At 52.6% G+C, this 25,476-nt stretch overlaps 1 protein-coding gene across 2 annotated transcripts in view; it reads left to right on the top strand.

Moving 5' to 3' along the window:
* AJAP1 (adherens junctions associated protein 1) overlaps positions 1 to 25,476 on the top strand; it is a 142,463-nt gene that overhangs the window by 42,861 nt on the left and 74,126 nt on the right. For both annotated transcript variants that reach the window (XM_004705205.2, XM_045299119.1), the window contains exon 2: positions 24,663 to 25,465. In XM_004705205.2, coding sequence (XP_004705262.1) covers positions 24,663 to 25,465 — 803 coding nt within the window. The remainder of the gene's footprint in view (positions 1 to 24,662; positions 25,466 to 25,476) is intronic.

Below are 25,476 nucleotides of genomic sequence, written 5' to 3'. Positions count from 1 at the left end.
GGCTACATTGCCCTTGATCAAGCCCCACCAGGCATCCTATGCCCTTCTTGCCATTGATTTTAGATCACTTGTTGTTCCCTTGTCCCTGGGTTTGTTAGCACCCCCTTTGTTGTCCCCCCACTCCCCACTTGTCATTTTTCATAGACAGTCCTCAGATCACGGAGAAGGGACAGGCTGTCCAGAGTGACTCCTGATGGAGCAGAGAGAGAGAGAAACACATGCCGATGTCCTTCCTTCCCCAAAAGAGATCCCAGAGACAATTGCTGATAAACCAGAACATTGTGCCCAGTGTGAATCCAACTGAGTAAGATGGCTCAATGATTCCTCCCTTGCCAAAGAGCTGCCCAATTCACAACTGAACAAGCAATTGGTTACTCCTAAAACACCTATTTTCTGATTTAATAGTGGGAAGCAGAAGTTCAGAGAGCCTACCCTTGTATGAGCGAAGGCTTAGCCACACCAGCCCACGTGCACTTTCAGTGTAGAAGGTTTTCCTGGTGGCCTCTCTCTCTCTCTCTTACACACACATACACTCACTCACTCACACAGTAGGAGAGATACTTCTAGGCTTTGATGACCCCTGGGACCCTGCTCAGAGGTGACCACCCAAGCCCACCATCTCCCCAAACCTGGCGGGAAGGTGCAGCAGAATGCAATGAGAAGATGCAGTCGGTTCTCAGAAAGTCACAAATCCCAGATGGCTCAGCCTCCCCCTCTTGGGCCTCTCTGCCCAGAAGAGGTGGATGCAAAGACGTAGACAGAATCAGGCTCACTCACGTGTACAGCGGCCGGAAGGAGGAAACACATCAAGTGCCCATCAGAGGATGAATGGATCACGGAAGATCCCTTCAGTGAAGATCGATACAATGGCCCATGACCCACCAATCGAAAGAAGCGATGCTCCAATTGGTGCCACAACATGACGGAATGAAAGAGCCTGGAAAACATGGTGAGTTGCTGCCGACGGAGCCCGCTGCCGCTGCTAACATCCTTCCTCAGGACCGAGGGAAGCACTGCCTGGCCATGGGCATCTTCACGATCATTGGCACTAGCATCCATGGCTGTGGCTCGGTGTCCATCCATCTCACTGAAGATGCCCCCTGGTTCACGCCGGCCCTCCACTCTACCGGGCATCATGTCCTTTCCTGGCAGTTGGTTGGTCTTTTCCAACAGCGAGTCCAAAGGTAGTGGGCCGAAGTCTCACCACCCCTCCCTTCTGATGGTGTGCTGCTCACGTTTCTTCTGAGACTTGAGGTGTTTGTTCTTCTGGCAGTGAAAGAAAAGGATATAGCGTCTGTGGTCTTAAAGGCTTGAAGATAAACAAGTAGCCATGTAGCTGAGGAGCAACAAAGACCGCATGGAAGAAGCACATCAGCCTGTGTGATCATGAGGTGTCGATGGGATCAGGCATCAACGACCCAGAACAAAAGCTGATATCAGGAGCTCAAGTGGGAAGAGAATGCTTTGAAAATGATGATGGCAGCATATGTGCAAATGTGCTTGACACACTGGAGGAATGTATGGATTGTGCTAAGAGAAGTAAAAGCTCCAATAAAAGTATCTTAAAAAAAATAGAAAGAAAGAAGCCCGACGTGAGAGGGACAGATGTGATATCATTTCACTCATAGGAGATGTTCTGAACAGACAACGGTAGATTCGCGCTTACCGAGGGGCTGCAGGGGCTGGTGCTGGGGGGCTTTGGTGGAGTCGCTGCTTAAGATAAACAAGACTCGGGGTGAGGAAGTGGGTGTGGAGGACCTGGAGCTTGGTGTCTGGTCTGTGGGGTGGGTGTCAGTGGGAAGTTGCTGAGTCTCACTGGGCATGAGATGAGGTCCCTCAGCCACAGCCCATGGATGGTGGCCCTGACTGCTCCCCTAGGGCTGTGAGCCCACTGAGCGAGAACCCTCTGGGGCCAGTGAGCTCTTGCTGAGACAGTGTGCCCAGAGCACCTAGGACAGATGTCCTGGGGCTCCCTGCTCTCCACTCTTCTGATTCTATATTCCTGAGGGGGTGGCCAGGCTAATCACCCTACACAGCCCTCCAAGTACACTGAGTACTCAACTCCAGAGGTGAAGCCCCCGCCCTCGGTTTTCTCTGACTCATAGTGACCCATCAAGGGCGAGTAGAATTGCTCCCTAAGGTTTTCTGAGCCTGCGACTCTTTATGAGAGCCGACAGCCCCTCTTTCTCCTCGAGAGCAGCTGGTGTGTTTGAACCACTAAACTTGTGGTTAGCGGATAAAAGTGTAACCCACTTCACCAACCGGGCTCATTTCCCGATGGCTAATAAATGCCCTGGGGGTGTGTATAAGTACTTGAGTGACTGGTCCACATCCAAAGCTAAGGGTGCAAGTGGAGGACATAGTTCGAAACCAGCAGCAGCCCCGAGGGAGAAAGACTGGGCTTTCTCTTCCAGTAAACAGTTACAGTCTCGGAAAACCCACAGGGAGTCGCTGTGCGCCAGCATTTGAGTTTCGAGAGTTCTGGGCTGTGAGCTAGGACTGCGGAGAGAGGGGCTAGGGGTCTTGCTCTTTGCTCTGTGCCTAGCCCTGTAATTGTTGCCGTTTAATACATGGCTGTTGAATGGTTGAATAGGAATACAAATCAATAAGCATGGTTAGCATTCGTGTTAAGGTGATTAATATTTAATAAGCACCAAGCCTGGGTTTTTGAAGGCTCTTTCTGGGTGTTCATTTACATACCCTCACGGGGTCCTGGGCTTTAGTAGATTCCACAAAAATGTTAAGGAAGCCCCTACTTGGACCCGATGCTTCCCTCCATCCAGAGAAGACCACCTGACTGGGGGGAGCCTGTGAGGAGCTGAGTAAGGAGGTGGGGCGAGGCCTGGTGCAGCTCACAGATGGATGTGTGGTACAGGCAGGAGACCCGGGGAGGACATACTCTGGGAGCCACCACCAGCAGATGTGGGGACAGCTTCCCAAGATGGCAGAATCAGAGCCTGGGGGACTCCCGAGGGTACCCTGGCCAAGACCAAGGGTCCAAGTCCACCAAGGGGCACAGAAACAGCCCCCTGTGGGCACATGCTGACCCTCCCTCCTCGCAGTAGGTTGGTGTTGATACACGGAGGCAGGCAGGTGGCCAATCTGAGTGAGAGCTGATTTGGATGAGACTGTGAGGCTAGGACAACCCCTCCCCACCCCACCCAACTCAGGGACAGGTAAAGGAGGGCAGGGACTAAGGCCACACCCACCTCAGAGCACCTTCCTATAGCTGTCCCTCCCCTTTGCAGTTGGTGCTTTAGCTGGGGTGACCTCTGGCCAGAACTGGGTGAGATTCTCTTGCTGGCTTCCCTGGGTGGGGCTCTCCTTCATCCCCACCCCCAAGCCCAAGTTAGGAACCCAACTCTCTAGTGAGGAGAGATCGTGCATGGTTGGTGTCCTCCTCCCTACGATGGGGCCCTGCATACTCATTAGGTACGGACCTCGGGCACCAGGAGGGATGGGTCCTGTGGGGCTGTCCCAGGGTCATTGTAGCAAGGCTCCAAGCTTCTCCTGGCATCCCTTACCCCCTGATGTGCACCAGCTATATCACTTCTTCTCTGACAGCGGAGGAAATGGAGGCTGAGCGTGGCCTCCAGGGTCCTCGGGCAATGTGTGGATTGTCACAGATCCAAGGGAGGTGCTCCCAGTGGCCAGTAGGTAGAGGCCAGGGCTGCTGCTGAGCATCCTATGACACACAGGACGGCCTGACCCATGAAGAATGACCCAGCCCCAGATGTCACCAGTGCAGAGTTTGGGAAACTCAGCGTAGGGGATCAAATGGGTCGGTCCTACTGAGCATAGGGGAAGAGAGGGTAGGGTCTGGGTCCTTGCAGCTTTTCTACAGACTGTGTGGTGTGAGTGGTTCTGTGTGCACACGTCAGCTTGTCCACACTCAGGGTGCGGCCATGCTGGTGAATGATTCCTAGCGCCTGAGCACTGGGTCCCCTTGGGAAGCGTGGGGACAGGGGTGGGTGAGAGGCCCAGGGTAGAGCTCCCGAGCCCCCAGAGGGGCCAAGGTGGGAGCAATGGAAGAAGCCAGTTATTAGGGGGTAAGAGGAGATGTGGTTTTGTGGGAGGCTGTCGGTACTCGTGGGTGACCCAGACACGGGTGTTTGGGGAGAGTGGGCCCTGGCAGCTGATTGAAAGGGCTGAGATAGGTACGAGAGGTAAGTACGGCCCCTGAGTTCCATGTTGGATTGACCAGCAGGCCCACAGTGGCCAGTGGCCCTACCTCTGTTAGTACCTGCACAGAGGATGTTTGCTGCATGCCTGAGTGTGTCCTCCTGAAAGTGCCCTCCATCCTGTTCCCAGCGGGCATGGACAGTTGCTTCTGTCCCTCTTCTTCCTCCCTCTGTCCCCTTGTGGACTTCAGTGAGGCCTTGGTCTAGGACAGCAGGTCTCAATCTGTGGGTTGAGACCCCTTTGGGGGTCAAATGACCCTTTCACAGGGGTCGCCCAATTCATAATAGTAAAATGACAGTTATGAAGTAGCAACAAAAATAATTCTGTGCTTGGGGGGTCATTGCCACATGAGGAATGGTATGAAAGGGTCACAGCATTAGGAAGGTTGAGAGCCATTAGTCTAGGGGGACAGCTGTGTCTTCCTCCTCCTGGGGCCAGCTTTTGAGGGGCAAGCTTTCCTTCCCCCACAGGGTCTCCTACTTTCTCCATTAGAGGTCTAATGGCTTCTTGTCAGGGAAGCTCCACCTTGCCATCGTCAGGTGAGGATGGTTACCTGGGCTGGTGTAAGGGTAGCAGTGGAGTGGTATTGTTGACAGATGGAAGTGGACTTGATTCCCCACGGAGCCTCAGTTTTCCCACCTGTAAATAAAAGTTCTTGCCTTGCCTGCTCCTGGAAATTTTCTCAGGCTTACAACTCTGAGCTGGAGATAAGAGCCCAAGTCTTATCCCACTGGCGACATGTGCTGTAAGGCGATGTCACTAACTCTAGAGTACACACAATTTCCACCGCCACAACTGGGACACGGGAGGGAACTTTCCAGATTATCATATAAACCCTCTCTGGAATGGTGAGCCCCGTGGCTCTGCAGCCCAGCCATTGTGGAAGTGGCCAGCAGAGTCGGGAGTGGCTTTGACCCAAAACCGAACAATGGGACGTTTAGTAGTTACCATTGCTGGGGTTGGCACCTGGACTCAGCCAGGGTCCATCCAGCTCCGTGTCCTGCAAGATATGGAGAGATGCCTCCTGTGGTACCCAGTGGGAGGAACCTCAGGGAGCCCTGCATGGCGGGGTGATTGGAGGTGGAGGAATCCGGGGCTCAGTCTGTGCTGGCCAGTGGTCCTCAAAGCTTAGCAGTTTGGCAACTTGGGTTTCCCAGAAAAGATTTCTTCCCTCTTCACATCACAGCTGCTGCCCAGAAGCTCCAGCGCTTCCTGGAAATGCTATTAGTATCCCAGGCATTCCCGCCAGAATTCTTGTAACACCTACTTCACAAGAATACCATTAGGGTTCGGTGAGCTCCTCGGGAAGAGATGGAGTTTCCAGGCAGGTCAGTCTGCTCCCCTGTGGACTCGGGATCCTGGGGCCCCAGTGGGTCTGGATGCCGTGGGTTCTTTCAGGAAGAATTCTAATTTACAGGATCTTGTCCCAACACCATTGGGTCACCTCCCATCACAGTAGTGCCAAGTTGCATCTGGTGACCAAAGGCCACTCAGAGGCTATGGTGAGATGGCATGCACAGTGGAAGAGGGCAGTTGTTGCTCTCGTCGGGACTGCCAACTTGGTTCTGCTGCCCAGGGAATCTACGTCGAGCAGGATGAATCAATACCTGGCCTTGCTTCATCCTCACAATTAGCTCTTATGTTCGAGCCTATTGTTACAGCCACTGTGTCGGTCCATTGTGTTGGGGAGCTTCCTCTTTTATCAAGCATGATGTCCAAGTGCATAAGTCTCATCATTCTCATGCGTGAGGTTCATTCTGACTGCTCTTCATCCAAGACAGATGTGTTCGTTTTTCGGGAAGTCCGTGGTATGTTCAGCCATCTTTGCCAGTATCAGGATTCACAGGAAATGATTGTGTTTGGTCTTCCTTACTTATTACTCAGCATTTGCATGCACAGGAAGTTATTGGAAATGCCATGGCTTGGGTCAGGGACACACCTCAGTCCTCGGAGTGGCATCTTTGCTTTTTAATACTTTATAGAAATCTTTTGCAGCAGATTTGCCCAATGTTGCTTGATTTCCTGACAAGATTGATTGTGGATCCAAACAAAATGAAATGTTTGACAGTTTCAAACTTTTCCTTGCTTATCTTGATGTCCTTATTGTTCCAGTTGTAAGGATTTTGTTTGTTTGTTTTCTTTATGTCCTGCCCTAATCCATACTGAAGGCAGGACAGAAGGCTTTGATATCCATCAGTTAGTACTCTGAGCCCTCTTTGCTTTCAGCAAGCAAGGCTGTGTTGTGTGGATTATCACAGACTGTTAATGAGCCTTCTTCCCTTCCTAATAATTCACCTTTTTCACAGCGTTCAGCGTCTGGGATCATTTCCTTCTCATACGGAGTGAATAATCGTGGCGAAATGATACAACCTGGATATATACCTTCCCTGATTTTAAACCGTTGTCTGTCTGGTCTGCCTGAATGACTGCTGCTTGGTCTATGGGAAGGTGTCCAGTGAGCACACTGCAGTGTTCTGGAATCCCCACTATTTGCAATGTTATCCAATGGAGCCCTGCTGGCAGAATGGGCCATGTATTGGGCTGCTGACTACAAGTTTAACAGTTCAAAACCACCAGCTGCTCTGTGAGGGAAAGAGGAGGCTCTCAGTCTCATGAACTTACAAGAGTTACAGTCTCGGACTCTCACAGGGCCATTTTACCCTGTCCTATAGGGTCCCTATGCGTTTGAATTGACTCGATGGCAGTGGATTTGGTTTGGGGTTTGGCAATGCTATCCATAATGTGTAGTGGTCCACACAGACAGATGCAGTCATCGAAACCCAGAGGAACATCTTTCTGGTGTTGTCTGCTTTCAGCAAAGGTCCATCTGTAAGAACCAGGTGATCACTGTTCTATACCTTTGCCATAACCCTGCTTGAATTTCTGGCAGTTCCCTGTTGGCGTACTGCTGGAAGGTTTCTGAGTCATCTTTAGGAAATGTGTACTTGAGAGTGATATTAGTGATACCGTCTGCCATTGAGCTGATTCTGACTCATACATATCCTGAGTAAGAGTCCCAAGACTGTACCTCTTTGTGGAAGCAAGCAGACTCATCTTTCCCCCCAAGGAGCGAGCTGGGAGTTTTGATCTTGAGGTTAGCAGCCCAACACCTAACCAAAGCACCATCAGGGATTAATGCTAGTGTCCCCACATCTGCCTTTGGAAGAGACACAACAATAGACCCCTTCCAGTCAGGTGGCTAGGTAGCTGTCTTCCAAATTTCTTGTCATAGGTAAGTGATCACCTTCAGCCTTGCCTTCATTTATTGAAACATCTCAAATGGTATTTGGTCAATTCCAGGAGGCTTATTTTCCCCCAATACCTTCAGTGCATCTTGGGCTTGTTTCTTTAAGACCAGCTGTTCTTGATCGTAGGTTACCTCCTGGAATGGTTGGATGTTGACCAATGCTTATTGGTTGCAGTGATTGCTTATCTCTTTCATCGTATTTGGGTGCTTCCTGCACTGTTGAAGATGTTGTCCACAGAATCCGTCAGTGTTTCAACTTCAGACTTGGGTGCTTCTCTTCCTCCTCCTCCTCCATCTGTCAGCTTGAGTGCTGTGAGTGTGTTCTTGACTTTATCTTTTCAAGCAGCACGTTTAAATCATCTGTTCAGCTCTTTTCCTTCATCATTTACCTACTCTACATTCAAAAGCAGGGTTCAGAGTGTCTTCTGCCCTTCATTTGGGTCTTTTTGTGTGTGACCTTCTGCCCTCTTCAGTACAATTGAGGTCCTCGATGCCTCCCCATAACCCTTCTGGTCTGCAGCCATTCGTGTCCATTGGATCAAATCTATTCTTAAAATGGGTCTCTAAATTCACGTGGGCTGTATCCAAATTCTTCGCTTTGATTCTTTGGACTTGTTTAAATTTTCTGCAGCTTCAAATTGAACTTGCATGTGAATAATTAATAGTGTTTCATCAGTCAGCCCTGACTTTATTTTAGCTGATGGTTGTGAGCATCTCCATTGCCTCTTCCCACAGATGGAGCCAGTGTCATTCCTGGGTTTTCCATTTGGTCAGGCTCACATGTATTGTCACTGTTCATGGTGTTAAAGGTTTTCTTGATTAAAATAAACAAACCAAAAAACCACTGCTTTTGTCTTATTCTATCTGTGATCTCTGGGTTTTTATTACCAAGGTCATGTTTCCAACGTTTTCCTAATCCCCAGTAAGTATCAATGCACCCTGGTGACATGTTTGATCTATTTAAGACTAAACAAACTGGCAAACATCTTCAATTTATCTTTGGCATTAGTCATTGGTGTGTGAGCTGTAGTAACGGGTTACTTCTGGCAGCATGTAGCCATTATCCATTCACGGACAGGGTTCTACTTTAGGATAGATCTTGAAATGTCCTCTCAGCCAGTGACTGTGATGCTGTTCCTCTTGGATTTGTCATTTACAGCATACTACATCATGACCCCTCTATTTGAAATACCCCAATTCCTGTTCATTTCATCTCATCCATGACTAGGTTATCCATCCTTCAGCCTTCCGTTCCATTGTGAATGACTTCCAATTTTCCTAGACTCATACTGAACTCATTCCAGGTTCCAATTATTAATGGATGTTTGTAGCTGTATCTTGTCATTTTGAATCTTGCCCCATCAACACATGAAGATTCTGGAAGCTTTACCCGCCATATCATTAAAGTGGACTCTACCTGGAGGAGGCAACTTCTTCCCTACGCATATTTTGCTGCTTCCCGCCACTTGTGTGTCATGTTGTCGCACTACAGCAGCTTGCGTGGTGCTGTGATGCTGGAACCTCTGCCACCAAGGACTAGCAGCAACGCACTGTCAGAGAGAGTGCCAGAAGGTGAGACCCACGGGTCAGAAGTGCTCACACATCTTACTGAAGACATCATGTTTGCTAAAGACCATCGGCAAGATGGATCTACACAATGGCTACATCGATGGGCTCAACGGTAAGAGCAATCGTAAGGACAGGGCAGGACCAGAAGGCACTTTGTTCTGTCGTACATGGGGTTGCTGTGAGTCACAACCAACTCAATGACATCTGCCAACAACCAACCGGAGGTGCTCGTCTGCCAGCCATCTCTCAGACCATGTTCTGTTGCTACCCACAATGTTCCAACGCGTCTTTTTTCTTTATTTCAAGGAGTAGATCACCAGATCTTTCTTCCTCGTCTGTCTGAATTTGGAAGTTCTGATGAAGTCTGCCCACCATGACTGACCCTGCTGGTATCTGAAATGCTGGTGGCATAGTTCTCAGTGTCAAAGTGACACAGAAGACGCTGACAGATAGGGTCTCTGTCAGTGGAGACTGCACACAGCTCTCTTAGTCAAGCGGGGGTCCAGGGCCCACCATCTTCTTCAGTCGCCTCCCAAGGCGCTGGGATATCAGATGGTCCAGTAAGGTATGTCCCCACCCCTCCACCCCGTCACACAAATACAGAGACCCTGTCTCCCACCCTGACTTAGGAACTCATCTTAGCCTCATTTATACTCAGGTATACAATTGATGGGGGTTGCTGTGTTTGAGCCCCCCTGAGGCCTTCCCACCACTGAATTCCAGGCATCCGCACTGCTGGTCCCTTAAGACCCAGGCTCCCTGCTGGTGCCACTGGAAATGCCAAGATCATAGGAAAAAGGCTCCTCATGGCCACCTGACACACTCAACCACTGACTTCAGGACCGTCCCAACAGGTTGATGGGCTGTCCCTCCCGTGCCTGCTGCTGCTGCTGCTCCCACACGAGCCTCCCCACCACTCCCCCCACCCCTCTCTATTTGCCACTCCAGGTCCTTCTCTAACTCTGTCTTCCTTCTGATCCTGGTCCTGGTCCTGGTCCTGACCTTGGCCCTGACTCTGACCCTGGCCCTGACCCTGATTCTGGGCTTTCCAGCTGTAAATCTGTCATCCTCATAGTCAGCCCTCTGAGATGGGAGAACTCACAATGCTTTAGTCAAGGAAGCCCTCTTCACCCAAACCCACCCACTGCCATTGAGTCCATTCCTTTGGAGCCCTGGGGCATAGCAGTTAAGCATTAGACTACTAGCTGCAAGGTCAGCAGTTCAAAACTACCAACTGCTCTGTAGGAGAAAGACAAGGTTTTCCAGTCCCATCAAGAGTTATAGTCTCACAAACCATTAGGGGTCAGTTCTGTCCTGTCCTAGAGGGTTGCTATGAGTCATGGACTGGATGGAAGTGGGTAGTAGTCTCTCCCGCCATTCCTGCTTCTAAGAAGCATTCTGCCTGTACTTCTCTCAAGACGATCTTTTCTGTCTGTTTGTCACGATGGTGCTTTTCATGATACTGGGAGCTATAACATCACTGTTTGAAACATCAGCCAAGCCACCCGTAGTGAATAGCTTTCAGCAGAGCTTCCAGACTAAGACTAGAAGAAGGGATAGGCTGTCCTTCTGAGGGATTAGCCACTGGAAGCCTTAAGGATAGCAGCACAAATCTGAAACCGATTGTATTAGTCTGGGTACTTTGGAGAAGCAAATCCACAGCAACTCATGTATAAGAGAGAGTTTTATGTAAAGAAAATGTGCATCCCGAAAACATCCCAACCCAATGCTGCCCAAGCCCACAAGTCCAACATGAACCCATTAACCCACCACCAGTCCAGAAAGTCCTCCACTTCACAAAACAGAGGCAATGATGCCGACTGCAGGAGGAAAGCTGAGTCAGTGAACGAATAAGCATCTCAGCACTAGCAGGGGTCTCCACACGGTTGCTCCGGCACCCAGGGCTGCTTCGGGATAGGTCCATGTGGCTTCTTCTTGGGGATGTCTTGTATGAAGTCAATTTTGCAAGCTGAAGCAGGGAACTGCTAAGGCAGCTGCACCCTGGTGCAACCATCACAAAACAAGAGACCCAAGAGCTAGAAAGGCGAGGCTCACCACCCGTTTATCCCTCTGCCTTTCAATTAGCCCCACATGTGATTATCGGCCAGGTTGGCACAATTAACTAACTCACCGATGGACCTTATAAAGTGTTTCTGGGACTGCGGATCTTTACGGGGTCAGACAACCTCATCTTTCCCCCAAAAGAGTGCCTGGTGGGGTTGAACCTCCACCCTTTGGGTTACCAGCCCAACGCCTAACCCATAGCACCATCGGGGATCCTTGTCACTCTTAGCAGCTACCTGGGAAAGGAAGCTCTTTCCCCCTGCTTTTCCGGAGGGGGTGTCTCTGTTGGACTTGGGCAGTCAGGGACAGTGACTGAGAATAGACTGGCCTAGAAATCAGTATGGACAATACACAGGGGTCTGCTCTGGATTGACCTGTGCCCCTTCAGGCTATGTGTTGGGATCCTAACTCATCTTTGGGACTGTGACTCTGTTTGGACACAGGGTTTTCTGTGTTATGTGGATAAGCTCATATGGGGGTCTGGGGGTGGTGCATGGCAGTTCTAAATCTGATCACTTCTGCGTCGTAAAAAGAACAGACCTGATCCAGAGACACACGTGTCGTAAGGGGAGTACACATGCCACTTGGAAGTCTCTGTATGAGCTCAGAGACCCAGGGGCACACTGGGTTACTGGCAAAGAAGGAATCCACACAGCTGAACCCTGATGGGGACTCCTAGCTCCCAGAACAGTGAGAAAATAAATGTCTGTTCCTTAAAGCCACCCTCTTTGTGGTATTGCTGTTGCAGGAGATCAAGACAGGACCCCAAACACTTGTGTGTGTGTTAGTCTGGGTAGACTAGAGAAGCAAATCCATGGAGACGCATGTGTATAAGAAAGAGATTTATATACAAGAGGAATTGAGCATTGAGAAAACATCCCAACCCAGTCCAGTCCAAGGCCATAAGTCTGATATTAGCCCATATGTCTGATACCAATCTATAAAGTCCTCTGAAGACACACAAGACACATGCAATGAAGCTGAACATAGAAGACCACAGACCAGTGGGTAGAACGTCTTTGGATCCAGTGTCATTGGCAGGGGTCTCTGCATCAGGGTGGGTCCATGTGTCTTGTCAGCTCCTATGACTCCTAGGGTGTGAACAGAGAGTCTCCTACCTCCAAAGAGGATGTACCGGATTTCCCAGAATTCTCGGGAGAGGCCCAGGCCCACACAGAAGTCTCATTGGCTATGATCTGATTGACAAACTAGACTCTACTCCTATACTCTTAATCCTCAAATTGACAAATGATTATATACCTACCACACTTGCAACCTCCTCGCTTTCCCTTGGGCTGCTTTGTGCCACCACACACGCCCACCTCATTTCTGGGCACATGGCACCCTGGTGGCCTTTAACACTTGAGGACCAGAGTCCTGAGCCTTTCTGCTCAACCTTGGACCCAGTCCCGCCTTCTCAGCATTACCACTCCAGCGTCACCCAGCTGGCACCAACTCTCAGGAGAGGAGAAGGTGTGTGTGTGCGGGGGCGGGGATCTTGGCCAGGGCTGAGTTAGCCAACTGGAGAGCTGGGGTTCAGCCCCAGGCCACCCGACCCTTTGTCCTTCCATCCCCATTAATGCCATTGTCCTGTGTGGGCACATCCCAGAGTGAGGGTAAGCTGTGGACTGTAGTTCTGATTTGAGGCAGCACCTCCCTGGCTTTGAAAGGGCCCCTTCCCATCATCCTTGTTGCCTGGCTTTGAAAGGGCCTGGTGTGGGTGTGAGGGGGTGGGTGGTGGGTGAGTGGGACTACATAAACACCAACTTAACAATTACAACATCACAAGACGCAACACAAACGTTGCCTGTGAAGTTAGAAGGACTTTGGGGTAGTGCTGGAAGCCAGCAAGAACCTGCCATTGATTCTCCTCAGTCCGCTTTCCTGGAACAAGAGCATCAATAATGAGTTCTAGTCCTATGACCAGGAGCCGGGTGTGTGATCCACCTGTGTTCTCTGGGAGGAATGCAGATTTCTCCACCTGAGCATCGCTTTCAAAGCCCCGGTACCTGCGAGGGACGCATCGTTCCTCGCAACAAGCCCTCTCTGCGGCGGAGCATTTACCTCCTTAAACGCTCGCCGTTTCTCAGCTGTGTTTGGAAGACGCTTCCTTCCAGTGAGAATCGCAGCTCCAATTTCCGTGTTTTTCCTTTTCTTCTGCAGAGCGAGAGTATCAGCGGCTCCTCTCCAGGGCTTGCCGTGAGAACACCAGGAGATAATTGGAGACACCGGGCCCCGTGCCTGGCATAGAGCGATTGCTGTGTGCAGCTCTTGCTCAAATACTGCCCAGCACCCCGCCAAAAGCAAAACGCAAAACAAAAGTCCAAGCCAGTGACTCAGAGTCATGTCAACCCCGTCTACACCACAGGAGACCTGTGCTCCTTCGGAATTTGGAAAGTAGAAAGCCAGGCCTTGCTTGCCAGGCACCCTCCAGTGAGCCCCTGAGCTCCCTGACTACCTGCACCATACTGGCAGGAGGGGAGGGAGGGGGCGTTTTGTGCACAGAAGAGCTTAATGTGGTTTGCTCTCTCTGGAGGCACAGCCTCCTGTTGTTGGGTTAAACAGGGTGGACATGCCCCTGGGGGACAGCTCCTGCCCTTTCTAGGGATGGCTTGGGAAGTCTCCAGTCACTGTCTACTGGGCTGACCCCTGGGAGGCCACCGAGACGTCTGGTGCTGGGACTTGGGTGCTGTGGTCCCTGCCCAGGACCTCCACTCCTGTTGGGCCTGCCCCTGGTCTCCCTGCTCTCCCAAACCCTCTCCCCTCACAGCTCTTGTTAGGCATAAGAAATAGATTCAGCCAGGCAGCATCGGGGGTGAGGGACACACCTTGGTACTCAATCCTGAGTGCCCCAGGGAGCTTCAGACAAACACTAGAGGTACAGATGGGCATAGCGGCCACAAGTGGGGTTGCTAACCTCAAGATCAGCAGTTTGAAACTACCACCAGCTCTGTAGGAGAAAGACGAGGCTTTCTGCTCCGGCAAAATATTACAATCTTGGAACCCTCCCAGGGGCAGTTCTGCCCTGTCCTATGGGGTCACTATCAGTCAGTATTGACTTGATGGCAGTGGGCTGGTTTTTGGTTTTATGGTGGGGGTCCCCAGTTTGAGGAACAGGTTGTGGGGGGGTGTTCAGGATGGCTACCCTTCCTCTCTCATTCTGAGCCGAGTCCCAGTGGCTGCAGCTCCCATACAGTAGGCCTCCATGGGTCCCACCAAGGAGTCTAAACAGGTCCTCACTGAGCCAGTTCTAACTTCTGGTGGTCCTCGGGCATGGCAGAGCGGAATTGCACACCAGGGGTTTTCTTGGCTGTGCTATGTATGGAAGCAGGTTACCAGGCCTTTCTTCCAAGGTGCTGCTGGATGGGTTTGAACTATTGGCCTTTAGGTGCGTAGTTGAGCGCTTAGTATTTGGGCCACCCGGGGATCTCCAGCTCCTTCTAATCTCTGGCTTTTCCCAGTCTCTCCCTTGGCACAGAAGAGATGTAGAATAGCTGTACTTCACCCCGCACATTGGCAACTGGTGCCAGGTTCCATCTGCAGGCAGGTGCTGGGGTGTGGCTCAGGGGGTGGAGTGTGAGCTGTGGGGCTGAAGGCACTGGGCCTCGGTTGACCACATTTTGAGCACTTCCCAGATGCACACCAAAGCAGTATGGACAAACCACAGCAGAGCCAAGGAGACCCACTGGGTTGAGGGGCTCCTTATGCCAGCAGCTGACCCCCCTCATCCCATCTGGTGCTGAATGGCTGCAGGAGAGCTCAAGCCCAACCACAGACACACCAGTGGGGTCCACAGCCCCCCAGACACAGAAACCAGGAGCCCCACCGAATGCTGCCACCCACAGTCCTCCCCACCCACAGCTTGTCACCACTTCACTCCTCCAGAATGCTTGAGGGCGCGTTGCCTGGGCAACCTGCACGCCAGCACGGCTGCCACTCTCCTTCGTCTCCTTCAAGCACCTGTGGAGGCTGTCAGCAGCAGCCTCAGCCCCAGAGGACTCCAGGGTGCCCAGGGGAAGGAGCTGGGCACCCAGGCCTGATGGATGCCAGGGAGGATGGGAGCTCTCCCAACTCATACAGGGATGCAGGCACCCACAGCTCTCCATTTCACAGAGGTGGGTCAGGAGGCGCAGCATGGCCATTCAGACAGCCCCAAAGTCAACCAGTAAGCCAGTTTGAAGCTGGCCCAGAGGCCACCGTGGGCTGTGCACACTGCTGGAGCAGGCGTGGGTCAGTCCCCACGTGCTGGTCATTTTCTGGGAGATAGAGATGACTTACCTGCGTCACCAAGCCCTAGGACGAGAGAGTTCCTTCTGTCTACGTGCAACAGGGCTTTTTAAACTTGGACAGTGGACATGTGACGTGGGGCCTCCTGCACACTGAAGGATACTGAGCAGAGTCCCGTGTGATGCCAGCAGCAGCCCGCCCCCATACTGACATTCCCAAACATCGCCACATCTAGACCTTGTCACGGGTTCTCCGTGGGCACAACGGGCCCAGGTGAGAGCCGAGGAAGCACATGAGCAGATGCTCTCGGCAGGCCTTTGGGAGCCCTGATGGGCTCAGCTGCAACCTGAAAGGTTGGCAATTGGAGCCCATTCCATGGCTCTGCAGGACCAAGGCCAGAGAATCTGATCGCCTCCGTAAAGGTGACAGCCGAGAAAGCCTCGTGGAGCAGGTCTGCTCTGTCACACTGGGTCTCTAGAAGTTGGCCTTGATTCAGCGGCACCTGGCAACAATGTGTCTGCCTTCTGGCATCGGATCCTTCTGGATCTCAGGCTTTCTGTTCTGTAGGGGGCAGCAAAACAGTTGGCCGAGGGCCCTGAGCTGCTGTGGGTGGCAGCATTCGGTGGGGCTCCTGGTTTCTGTGTCTGGGGGTCTGTGGACCCCACTGGTGTGTCTGTGGTTGGGCTTGAGCTCTCCTGCAGCCATTCAGCACCGGATGGGATGAGGGAGGGGAGAGAGAAGCCACATCTGTTGAACCTCCTCCCAGCTCTGACACAGGATGAGGGACCCCAGGGAATTGAGTCTCACCTGTTGGGGAGGTTTTCTTTGATTTCCTTCGGATGTTACTTATTTTGTTGTTGTTGAGAAGATATGCCACTGAGGAGCACGCCTGCCGTCAACAGTCTGCATGTGCACCATTGAGCGATGTGGGTCCCGTACTCCTTGTGCCGCCGTTCTCACCCTGCCTGGTTCTGAGTTGTTCCTCCCTCGCGAAGATGAACTCGCTGCCCCCAAGTTCCTGTCTAACCTTTCGAGTTGCTGTGTCGATTTGATCTTACGTAGATTGCTCCAGGAAGACCGTGGTGTTTAAGCTGACGTTCGTCGTGGCCGTTCTCTGTTCTAGTGCATCCTGGCTGAGGACAGAAGGGCCTGGAGCTCTTTGGTTCCTTGTGTCCTAGATCCAGGTCTGATGCCAACTCCCTGGGACCAAGTCGGGCCACTCTATTTCCAGGGTCTGGCTGTGTCCTCATGAGGTTGGTGAGGATTTGGGATTCGATGGTGTTTCCTAAAAAGCAGCCTGCAAAAGCAGACCCAGAGATGCTCCTGAGAGGAAGAGCTTCCTGGCCACAGCTGGTGAGGGTTGGGGGCATGGGAGGTGCTACTCTGCAGTCGACAAGCCAGCTCACATGTCCTTGACCACTAGTCCCAATTAGTCACGTCTGTAACCCCTCAGAGCCGTAGGCAACAACAGTTGGAGGAATACCTGTGGGGCTGGGCTGGCTGGGCTGGGTTAGATAAAATGACTAGGTCACTGCCCTAGTCCAGGCAGAGTGAGCACCAAGTAGAGTCGGGCGTGGACACAAACCTTGGATGTGCTCCCATTCTGGTGATGGGTGTGTGTATGCAATCCCTTTCTTCCTACAGGTGTGGCACCTAACCTGAGCTCTGAGCAGACCAAAAACACGCATGGGTGGGGTCACCTGGGATCTCCTCTCTGTACTCTCCCAGGATCCTCCTAGACTCAGATCCAGCTCCCAGAGCTGGGATGAAGCTCTCTGGCCTTGGACCAATGGGTGGAGTTAGACCTGGTCTCAGGGAGGAGGCCATGGTGCTTTGGGAGTGGGATTCACATCTTCAATTCATGCCCAGGGAGACCTGGGTTTGATTCCTGGCCAGTATTTATCCCCAGAGGCATGAGTGCTCCTAGGATGGCTTTCAGTTCCAATGGGACTTCCAGACTAAGAGGAAGTAGGAAGAAAGGCCTGGCAATCTACTTCTGAAAAATCAGCCAGTGGAAACCATGTGGTGCACAGCAGTTCTGTCTACAACTGCCCGTGGGAATGGTGCAGGCCCCGGGTCGTTCGTTCCATGGCATTGAGGACTGAGTCTAAGACCACCGGCAACAACAACGAGCCAAGTGCTGAAGAGGATCCCGACACGCTGTGATTGACCACATAGTCCAGGGTAGGAGAATAGTCAATCCAGAGACTCTGGGATGGAGCTCAAGAAAGCAAGCTTATCAGACTTGAGCTTTCTATATGGAGTGCATGAATCATTCATAGGTGGCTCCTTCCCCTTGAATCAAATATTATGTGTGCGCCTGACACGGACGGGGTCAACTGAAGAAGGAAACCTTCTAGGCGGCCTGGCTGTCCTTTCCTGAAAGGGAGGGATGTTCTTAATCCTATTAAATCATAAGGTAGAGCGAGGAGCGGTTCTGGCAGGCCATTACGATGAAAACAACCTGGGAATGCCATTAAAGCAAAGCACGCCTTCCTTTTTTTCATTATGAAAATTGAACGCGTGACTGCTTTCCAGAGGTAAGTGAGTGTTCCTTTCCTGGGACAAGGCCAAAGGCTGGAGATGGAGAGGCAATTGTGTTCCCCAGGCAGGAGGGATGGTCTCTGCTCATGAACTCCACCCAGCCAGAAGACAGACATTCCGTGCCATCTTGCTAGTGATGTCCTGAATGTATTCTTCCTGAGAAGGGAGTTCGCTGGCATGATGGTTTCTCTCTCTCTCTCTTTCAAATGCAATTGTTGTTGTTTGTTGCCCTGAAGTCAACTTGATTTCAATTCATGGAGACCTTTGTATGGTTCAAACCATTAAGTGCTTGACACCCAGCCACAAAGGTTAGCGGTGCCCTGGTGGCATAGTGGTTATGCATTGGGTGGCTAGTCTCCAAGCTGGCAGTTTGAAACCACCAGTGGCTCCATGGGAGAAAGATGAGGCTTTCTACTCAGTAAAGAGTTACAGTCTTGGAAACCCACAGAGTCCCCGGGCACCCAATCAATGGGTGTCCTTTCTTTGACTCATGTCCAGCTTCATCCTGTGAATTACTTATGAAGAATTCTGGATCGCCTCAGAGGCGTAGAGGAGACCTTTGGCTTAGTGCTCTAGTGCTGCCACTAAAGGAAAACCAGGACTGGGTGGTTTAATGAGCAATCACCTGTTTTCTCACAATGTCGGCTCTGGAAATCCAATACAGGGCACCAGTTCGAGGGAAAAGTGCCCTCTCTCTCTCTTTCTTGGTCTCTTTCAGCTCTGGAGGGAGGTGCTGGTATAGCTGTAGCCCTGGCAATTCTCAGGTCCCTGTGCCTCTCTCCCTGGCACTGACCTTGCCCCGTGCCTGTGGGGCTTTTGGAAGCACACGTAACCATATACGGACATGGCCTCATCAGCATAGCAGAGTAAACCCCCTGACCACACTGGGTTCCATCCACAGGTAGAGAGGACAGTGTCTCGATACATATTTCCAAGGGACACTGGGCCCTCCTAACACCCCTCAAATCCCACCTGCTCCCATATCTTGCATGTCCGGCAGAACACCTGGGGGCTTCAGGAACGTAAGCCTAAGTGTAGCACAATTTCAGGAACAGGTGTAGGCTTACTCCTACTGCACCTTATCCCCTGAGCCAGGGAATGACAAGCCCTAGAGCAGACATTTGCAGGGAAGACCTCCCTCCAGCATCAGCTCTGGGTGGCACCCCGGGGGTGTGCTATCCCTGTCCCCGCTCTTGGGATTGTAAGATGCTAGTCCAGGGCCCACCCATGAGCTCCCTTCCCAAGCCTGACCATCGCCTCCCCAGGTGGCCAGCAAGTCAGTTGTGTGCAGCTCAAAGGAGCAAATCCTGCAAGATCTCCACTCAGGGAAAGGTGTGTCCTTAAGCAGCAGAGATGTCTTTGTCTCCCTTAATTGACAGTGATTTTCTTCTGTGAGGAAAATATATAGAAGGTGGCGAATTGAATCTCAATTCACTGAATCTTATTAAACTCTTCTTGAGAAAAGATTTCAATAAGAAGTTACGCAGGAGGGCAGTGCAGAAGCTGCACACTAGAACATAAAGGGAGACAGAGCTGGTCTTCCTGGTTTGGAGGCACCGAGAGGAGCCCTGGTGGTGTAGTGGTTACGTGTGGGGCCGCGATCCCCGAGGTCGGCAGTTCGAAACCACTGGCAGCTCTTCCGAAGAAAGACTGGGATTTCTACTCTCAGAAGCAGTCACAGTCTCAGAATGATGAGTTGGGATTGCCTGCATGGAAGTGAGTTTGGTTGGGTGAGAGTCCGTGGGGGCTGAGGGAGCTTGGGTCTTCATTTGGGAAGTCAGGCCATGTAACCGCCAAGAGAAAAGCAAAGCCCCCGGACCCCCAGGTCCCGCCCTCTGCAGCATGTGGGAGCCGGTGGCTGGAACCAAAAGCTACATGTGGGCCCATTCCTGCTAGATGCCAGCAAGGGCTCAATAGATAGATGGGGGCAGTTGACAATGACACTTCCCTTGCAATGCGCCCTGCAGCTCAGAGAGGCTGATGCTGCCCTCGGGGCCCTGCTTCCTCCCACTCACCACCCCAAAGGTCCGTGATGATGACTGGGCACAACGCAAGACCTCCTGCCCTGGCACACCCTGCTTTTCTACTACATTCTCTGATCTTCATTGAGATATACGTCATGAGCCTTTTAAGTGGCTTAGTACGTTGCCACGATCGTGTAGCCTTACCACTGTAAACCCTTAGAACATTCCATCACCCCCCAAAAAAAGAAACCCAGTACCCATTAGCAATCACACCCTATCCCCCCAACCCCACTCCCTGCAGCCCCTGGCCACCATGAATCTACTACTCTTTGTCTCTATAGATTCACTGGTTTCCATCATCTTCTGTCTAAAAGGAGCCAAGTGCTATGTGGTCCTTTGTGATTGGCTTCTTTCACGTCACATGATACCATCAAGGTTTATACGTGTTGTAGCATGCACCAGAATTCAGTTTCTGTTCATGGCTGAATAGTACTCCGCTGTATGAATGGACCACATTCTGTTTATCCGTTCACCTGTTGTTGGACATTTGGGTCATTTCCTCTTTGGGCTATTAGGAAAAATGCTGCTAGGATCATTCCTGTACAAGATTTTGTGTGAACATAGGTTTATACCTAAGAGCGGAATGGCTGGGTGCATGCATCCCTTTGGGAGGGGGGCCGCTGTCACGCTGTTTTCACAGCAGTTGCCCCAATTTACTTTTCTACTAGCGATGCATGGGGGTTCCCGTTTCTCCACATCCTCATCAACACTTGATGCTGTCTATCCATGACACCCACTGTGCTCTGTGGTGATCCTGTTCTCGCTGTTCCTGCTGGGAGGGAGTCCTTTGACGACCACGGGCCTGCCTTCGGTGGCTAGGTGGAATCCACTGCTATTCTGGGCAGCGACTAGTGCACCACTAAAGTCTCCCTAGGATGAATGGCCTGTGCTTGACCCTGCATAGAAATGAGAAGTATGGGTGGCCTTCCTGGCCTGAAGCTGAGGCCTCAGGTAGCAGAGTACCTGGAGTGAGGTGTGGGGTCCTAGAGCTCACTGGGCGAGGTGGCTGTGTGAGAGGTGCTTGTGGCACCCACATGGCCCTTAAGATGGCTCTGATCTCTCTTACTCCGAAGTACAGCCTACCCCCACCTGTGGTGAAGCAAAGTGCCTGGGGTCTTCCACTCTAGCAGAAGACCCCAAATCTCCCCTTGAAGGTTCTTCCAGCCCCTCCGCCGATCCTCCATTTGACCTCCCCTCTCCGAACACAGCCATGGAGTTACAGGGAAGACCCTGAGCTGGGGAAGGAAAGACAAATCAAACTCTCCCCGTGGTTGCCATAGGTTGGTTTTTCTGCATAACAGCTGGGTGACTTGGTGACGAAGAGGGGGTTTCCATGGCAACCAATTACAGCTCCTGATTGGTGAAAAATCTCAGCGATCCCCTGCGTGTGAAGTTATGCTGGGTGAACAGGCTGGCTGGCGCAGACGGAGGCTCGGCGGCCTTCATTTCCCGGGGCGATGTTTCTGAGGGACCCATGGCAGCCGGTTTGCATGGGGCTGCTCGTCTTCTGCCTGTCCGCTGATGCCCGCCAGGGCCCCTGGGTGGTGTGTTTCTGCCTCTGCCAGGCCAGCAGGTCCAGTCACCTTGGAGAGCGGACCACTGCCCAGGTTTGCAGGCTGGTGGTTCTCCGGGCCTCTCAAGGAGCTGTCAGCTCTAAGTAAGTCTCTGATCTGACTAGGTCACCCTCTAGCCACCAAGCACTGCCCGGTGTACTGCGAGTGTGTGGATGGGAATTTCACATTGACCTACATATTTCCTCGCCCGCGCCTGGGCTGCTCTCCGTGCCCCGCGTGGCCGCCTGTGCCGACAAAGCGCTTTGTTTGCGCAGCGGTAGAAACAGGCAGTAAGCACCATGAGGCCGCCTCTTTCTGCAGCGAAGCACTTTCCTGCTGATTGCAAACCAGGCCTGCTTATCCCAGGTTAGCCCTTTCTGCTAATGAACGCTCATTAATAGACTCAGCTTCTTCCTCTTCTCCCCATCCTCCTGACCCACAGGGGCCATGTGGTTCACAGGAGCAGTAAGAGGAGAACCAGGCCTGGCCAGCTGGCTTGAGTGTGGCGGGGTCACCACGCACACACTCAAACCTCACACTGAACATGAACACACCTACTCCCACACGCACTCGCATACACACCGAATGTATGGCATGACTCACTCAGAGACACATGGGCATACCCACACGTGCACTCACACGTGCACTCATACACACGGGAAGCATGGACACACATACATGCATAGGCGCAGACTCAAAGGCTCAGCACACGTGCAGACATGCCCACACGCACACGTGCACTCACGTACACACTGAAAGCGGGAACATGACTACTCAGACACAGACTCAAACACAAACACAACCGACATGCCAACACATTCACCACTCACTCATTGCACATTGAAAGCCCTGACACGCGCACACGAACAACCCCCAAGTCATACACACTCGTTCCACTCACATGCATGCCCCCCCACCCACACAAGCACAGGCAATCCCAATGAATGAACTGACACACACAGGCACGCACCCTTGAGAAACACCGACCTCCCTCTCAAATGGGTGCATTAAAACAGACACGCAGACCTGCACAGCCTCACACACACTCCCCCAGGCATCCAACTCTGCAAACCAGACATACACAAGTTCACACACACTCAGGCTCTCTCACCAATACACACACTCAAGCACACTACTAACTCCACTCACATGCTCACATCTACTTATGTGTCCACGTGTATTTCCCACATAGTCACTCTTGCACACCCTGAGAAACAGTGTCATGCACTCACATACCTACAAGACACACACACACACATTCTCATCTCCGGACGCTCACTCTCAGACACCTGTATCTTTGAGACCATGCACTCACGTGGCCTCCCCGAGAAACTCCACTGAGCCTAATGTTTTTTCCCCAGTCTGGCTTTGGGTGGATTCTTGCAGGTGTGGTGGGAGGACGGCAGCTCTGCACACCTGAACACCCCCGCCACCCCACCCCCACCACAGCTGTCATTCAAGTTTCTGGATGCCTTGTAACTTTCAGATGGGAGGTCGGTGACGAGAACTGACTTTGAGTGATACATGGAATCAGGGCTCAATTATCTGTGCTGGTGGGAGAGGCGCGTGGGTACACAGCATCACACCCTGCTGCCGGGCTCACCGCTGTGCCACGCAGTTTCCTATGTGCTGCTCCTGGCTGCCGCCTGGGAAGCTCAACCTGGGCCCACAAGTGAGCTGCGCTTGCTGAGCAGACCCCGGGGGCCCCTCGACAGGGCTGCACTGGCTCCAGGCATCCCCAGCAGCTGGCCGCGGAGCAGCTGCCTTTGTCCACTCTGCCTTGGACTTGAGGAGCTGGATAATGGGCTTTAAAGGGCATGGTCCCTGAAGATAAATAGGAGAGCAGAAATGTCAGCAGGGCAACCCTTGGGAAGGGTCGGTGGCATGTGACTGAGTGTTAAGGTTGTCCTGTGTAAATCTGGTCTCTCCACATAAAGCCCACAGAAGACCACGTGTATGGTGCTTTTGCTGTGCGTGGTGTTTAGTGCAACGTGTCTGCTTTCACACACAAAGCTCGACCATGATGCCTGGGGGCTCAAGGGAAAGATGGTCAGTGCTCAGGAGATGACTGTCCTGGATGCTCCCTCTTGTCCCCTAGAGCTTATTGTAGGGGAATGGAGACACCCCCTCCCCCTCTGCCCATTCCAACCTCCCTCTTTCCCTCCTTGGAAAGGCACTTAGTGGGGTTCAAAGCACTCTGGAATCCCTGCGTGATGCAAAGGGTTAACGCTTTCAGCTGTGAACTGGAGGTGAGTGTCCACCGGACAGTGCCTCGGAAGAAAGGCCTGGTGACCCACTTCCATGAGATCACAGCCCAGAAAGCCCGGTGGAGTAGCACAGTTGGCTCTGCCTGGCACCCGTGGGGTCACGAGGAGTCAGCACCAGCTTGGCAGCAGTTGATTCTCAAATTTGACCACCTCGTGGCAGGAACTCCCATGATACAGAGAAAAGACTCTGGTCTGGGGAGGGGAGTTGGAGATCTTGTCCCCAGCCTCATTCCAAGGTCTCTGGGAACCTCGATGTTGTTATGGGTGCAGGCAGAGGGCAGGAGGTGGAAGATCATGAAAGACCACTTGCCTAGACTCCTTGGGTGAGGCACCCGTTTAAGAACTTGACCGCCAACCAACAGGAACCCTGGTGGGGTCGTGGGCGCTGCACTGAGCTCATCACCACCAGGCATTGCTTCAAGTCCACCCCACAGGTGCCTCAGAAGACAGGCCTGGCCATCGGCTTCTGAAAATCCAGCCATTGAAAACCCTGTGGGGCCCAGCTCTATGCTGGCACCCCCGGGGTCAGTGTGTGTCCACTGGTTATTTAGTTAGTTATTTAAATTTGGGCAACTGGTTATGTATTTACTTAAATTTTGGCACCTGGCTATCTATTGATTGATTGATTTGAGTTTGGGCAGGGTCAAGGGAATTTGCAGAGCTGTCTTGCCTCCCATAAAATGGGCTACCCAGCTCTGCCCCTCCCGTATTCAAGAAGAAAAACGGAAGTACAGGTGAGGAAGGGTCAGAAACAACCTTTCCAGGTAACCACAGAGGCCGATCCTCCGGCTGCCCTGAATGAGCCTTTGAAGTAGAGTAATGAAGGGCTTTGCTTCTCCTTTTGAAATCTGGATTAGCATTCAGGACAAAAAAAAAGAGTTTCCTTGTCCCAGTGCTGGAGTTCTGAGAAGGCTGCCTCCCCACCCCACCTGCCTTGGACCGCTTGCTGCCGACCCCACACTGACATTCTCTCTCTCTCCACCAGTTCCATGTCCATCTGCTGGCCGGGCTGCTCTGCTGGAAGCCATGCTTGGATACTGATAGCCATGTTTCAGCTCGCCATCGAACTCCCAGTGTGTGAGTCCCTGGGCCCGGGCCCCGAGTTCCGGCTCCTGCTGCGCCCACCGCCCCGGCCGCCCCGCCTGTGGAGTTTTAAGAGTGGACAACCCTCGCGGATGGCCGCCACCCTGTGGAGCCCCCGGCCGCCCCGCGTGGAGCGGACCCAGGGGCAGATCCAGACGCCCCGTGCCAAACGGGCACACAGACCCAGAGACCAGGCAGCTGCCCTCATGCCCAGAGGGGGGCTGGCCAAGCCACCGGCCACTGCCAGACCCAGTCCTTCCCTGGCCTCGTCGTCCACGTCCACGTCGTCCACGGCAGGCGGCGGGGCCTCAGATCACCAGAGCCTCCTGCGGAGGGGGAGGCGGCACCTGCAGGGGGGCGGCTTTGGCAGCTTCGACTTCAGAGGCAGCAGGCCCACCACCGAGACGGAGTTCATCGCTTGGGGGCCCACTGGCGAGGAGGACGCCGCCGAGCCCAACACGTTTCCGGGGGTGTACGGCCCCACCACAGTCTCCATCATACAAACCCGGAAGACGACGGTGGCCACCACTACCACCACCACCCCTACCCTGGCCACCTCCGTGACCCTGCAGACTAAGGGGCTCACGGAGTCCCTGGACCCCAGGAACAGGATCCCCGTGGGGGTCAGCACAACAGCGCCTTCCACCAGCCCCAGCCACGACGGGGAAGAGCTCCCACCCCCGAGGATTCTGGGGGAGACCTCAGGTATGGCCAAC

Source organism: Echinops telfairi, unplaced genomic scaffold (assembly GCF_000313985.2).
Source record: "Echinops telfairi isolate 266 unplaced genomic scaffold, ASM31398v2 ScPeMD7_7457;HRSCAF=8495, whole genome shotgun sequence".
Taxonomy (NCBI): domain Eukaryota; kingdom Metazoa; phylum Chordata; class Mammalia; order Afrosoricida; family Tenrecidae; genus Echinops; species Echinops telfairi.
This window is presented reverse-complemented; position numbering and strand designations above follow the sequence as displayed.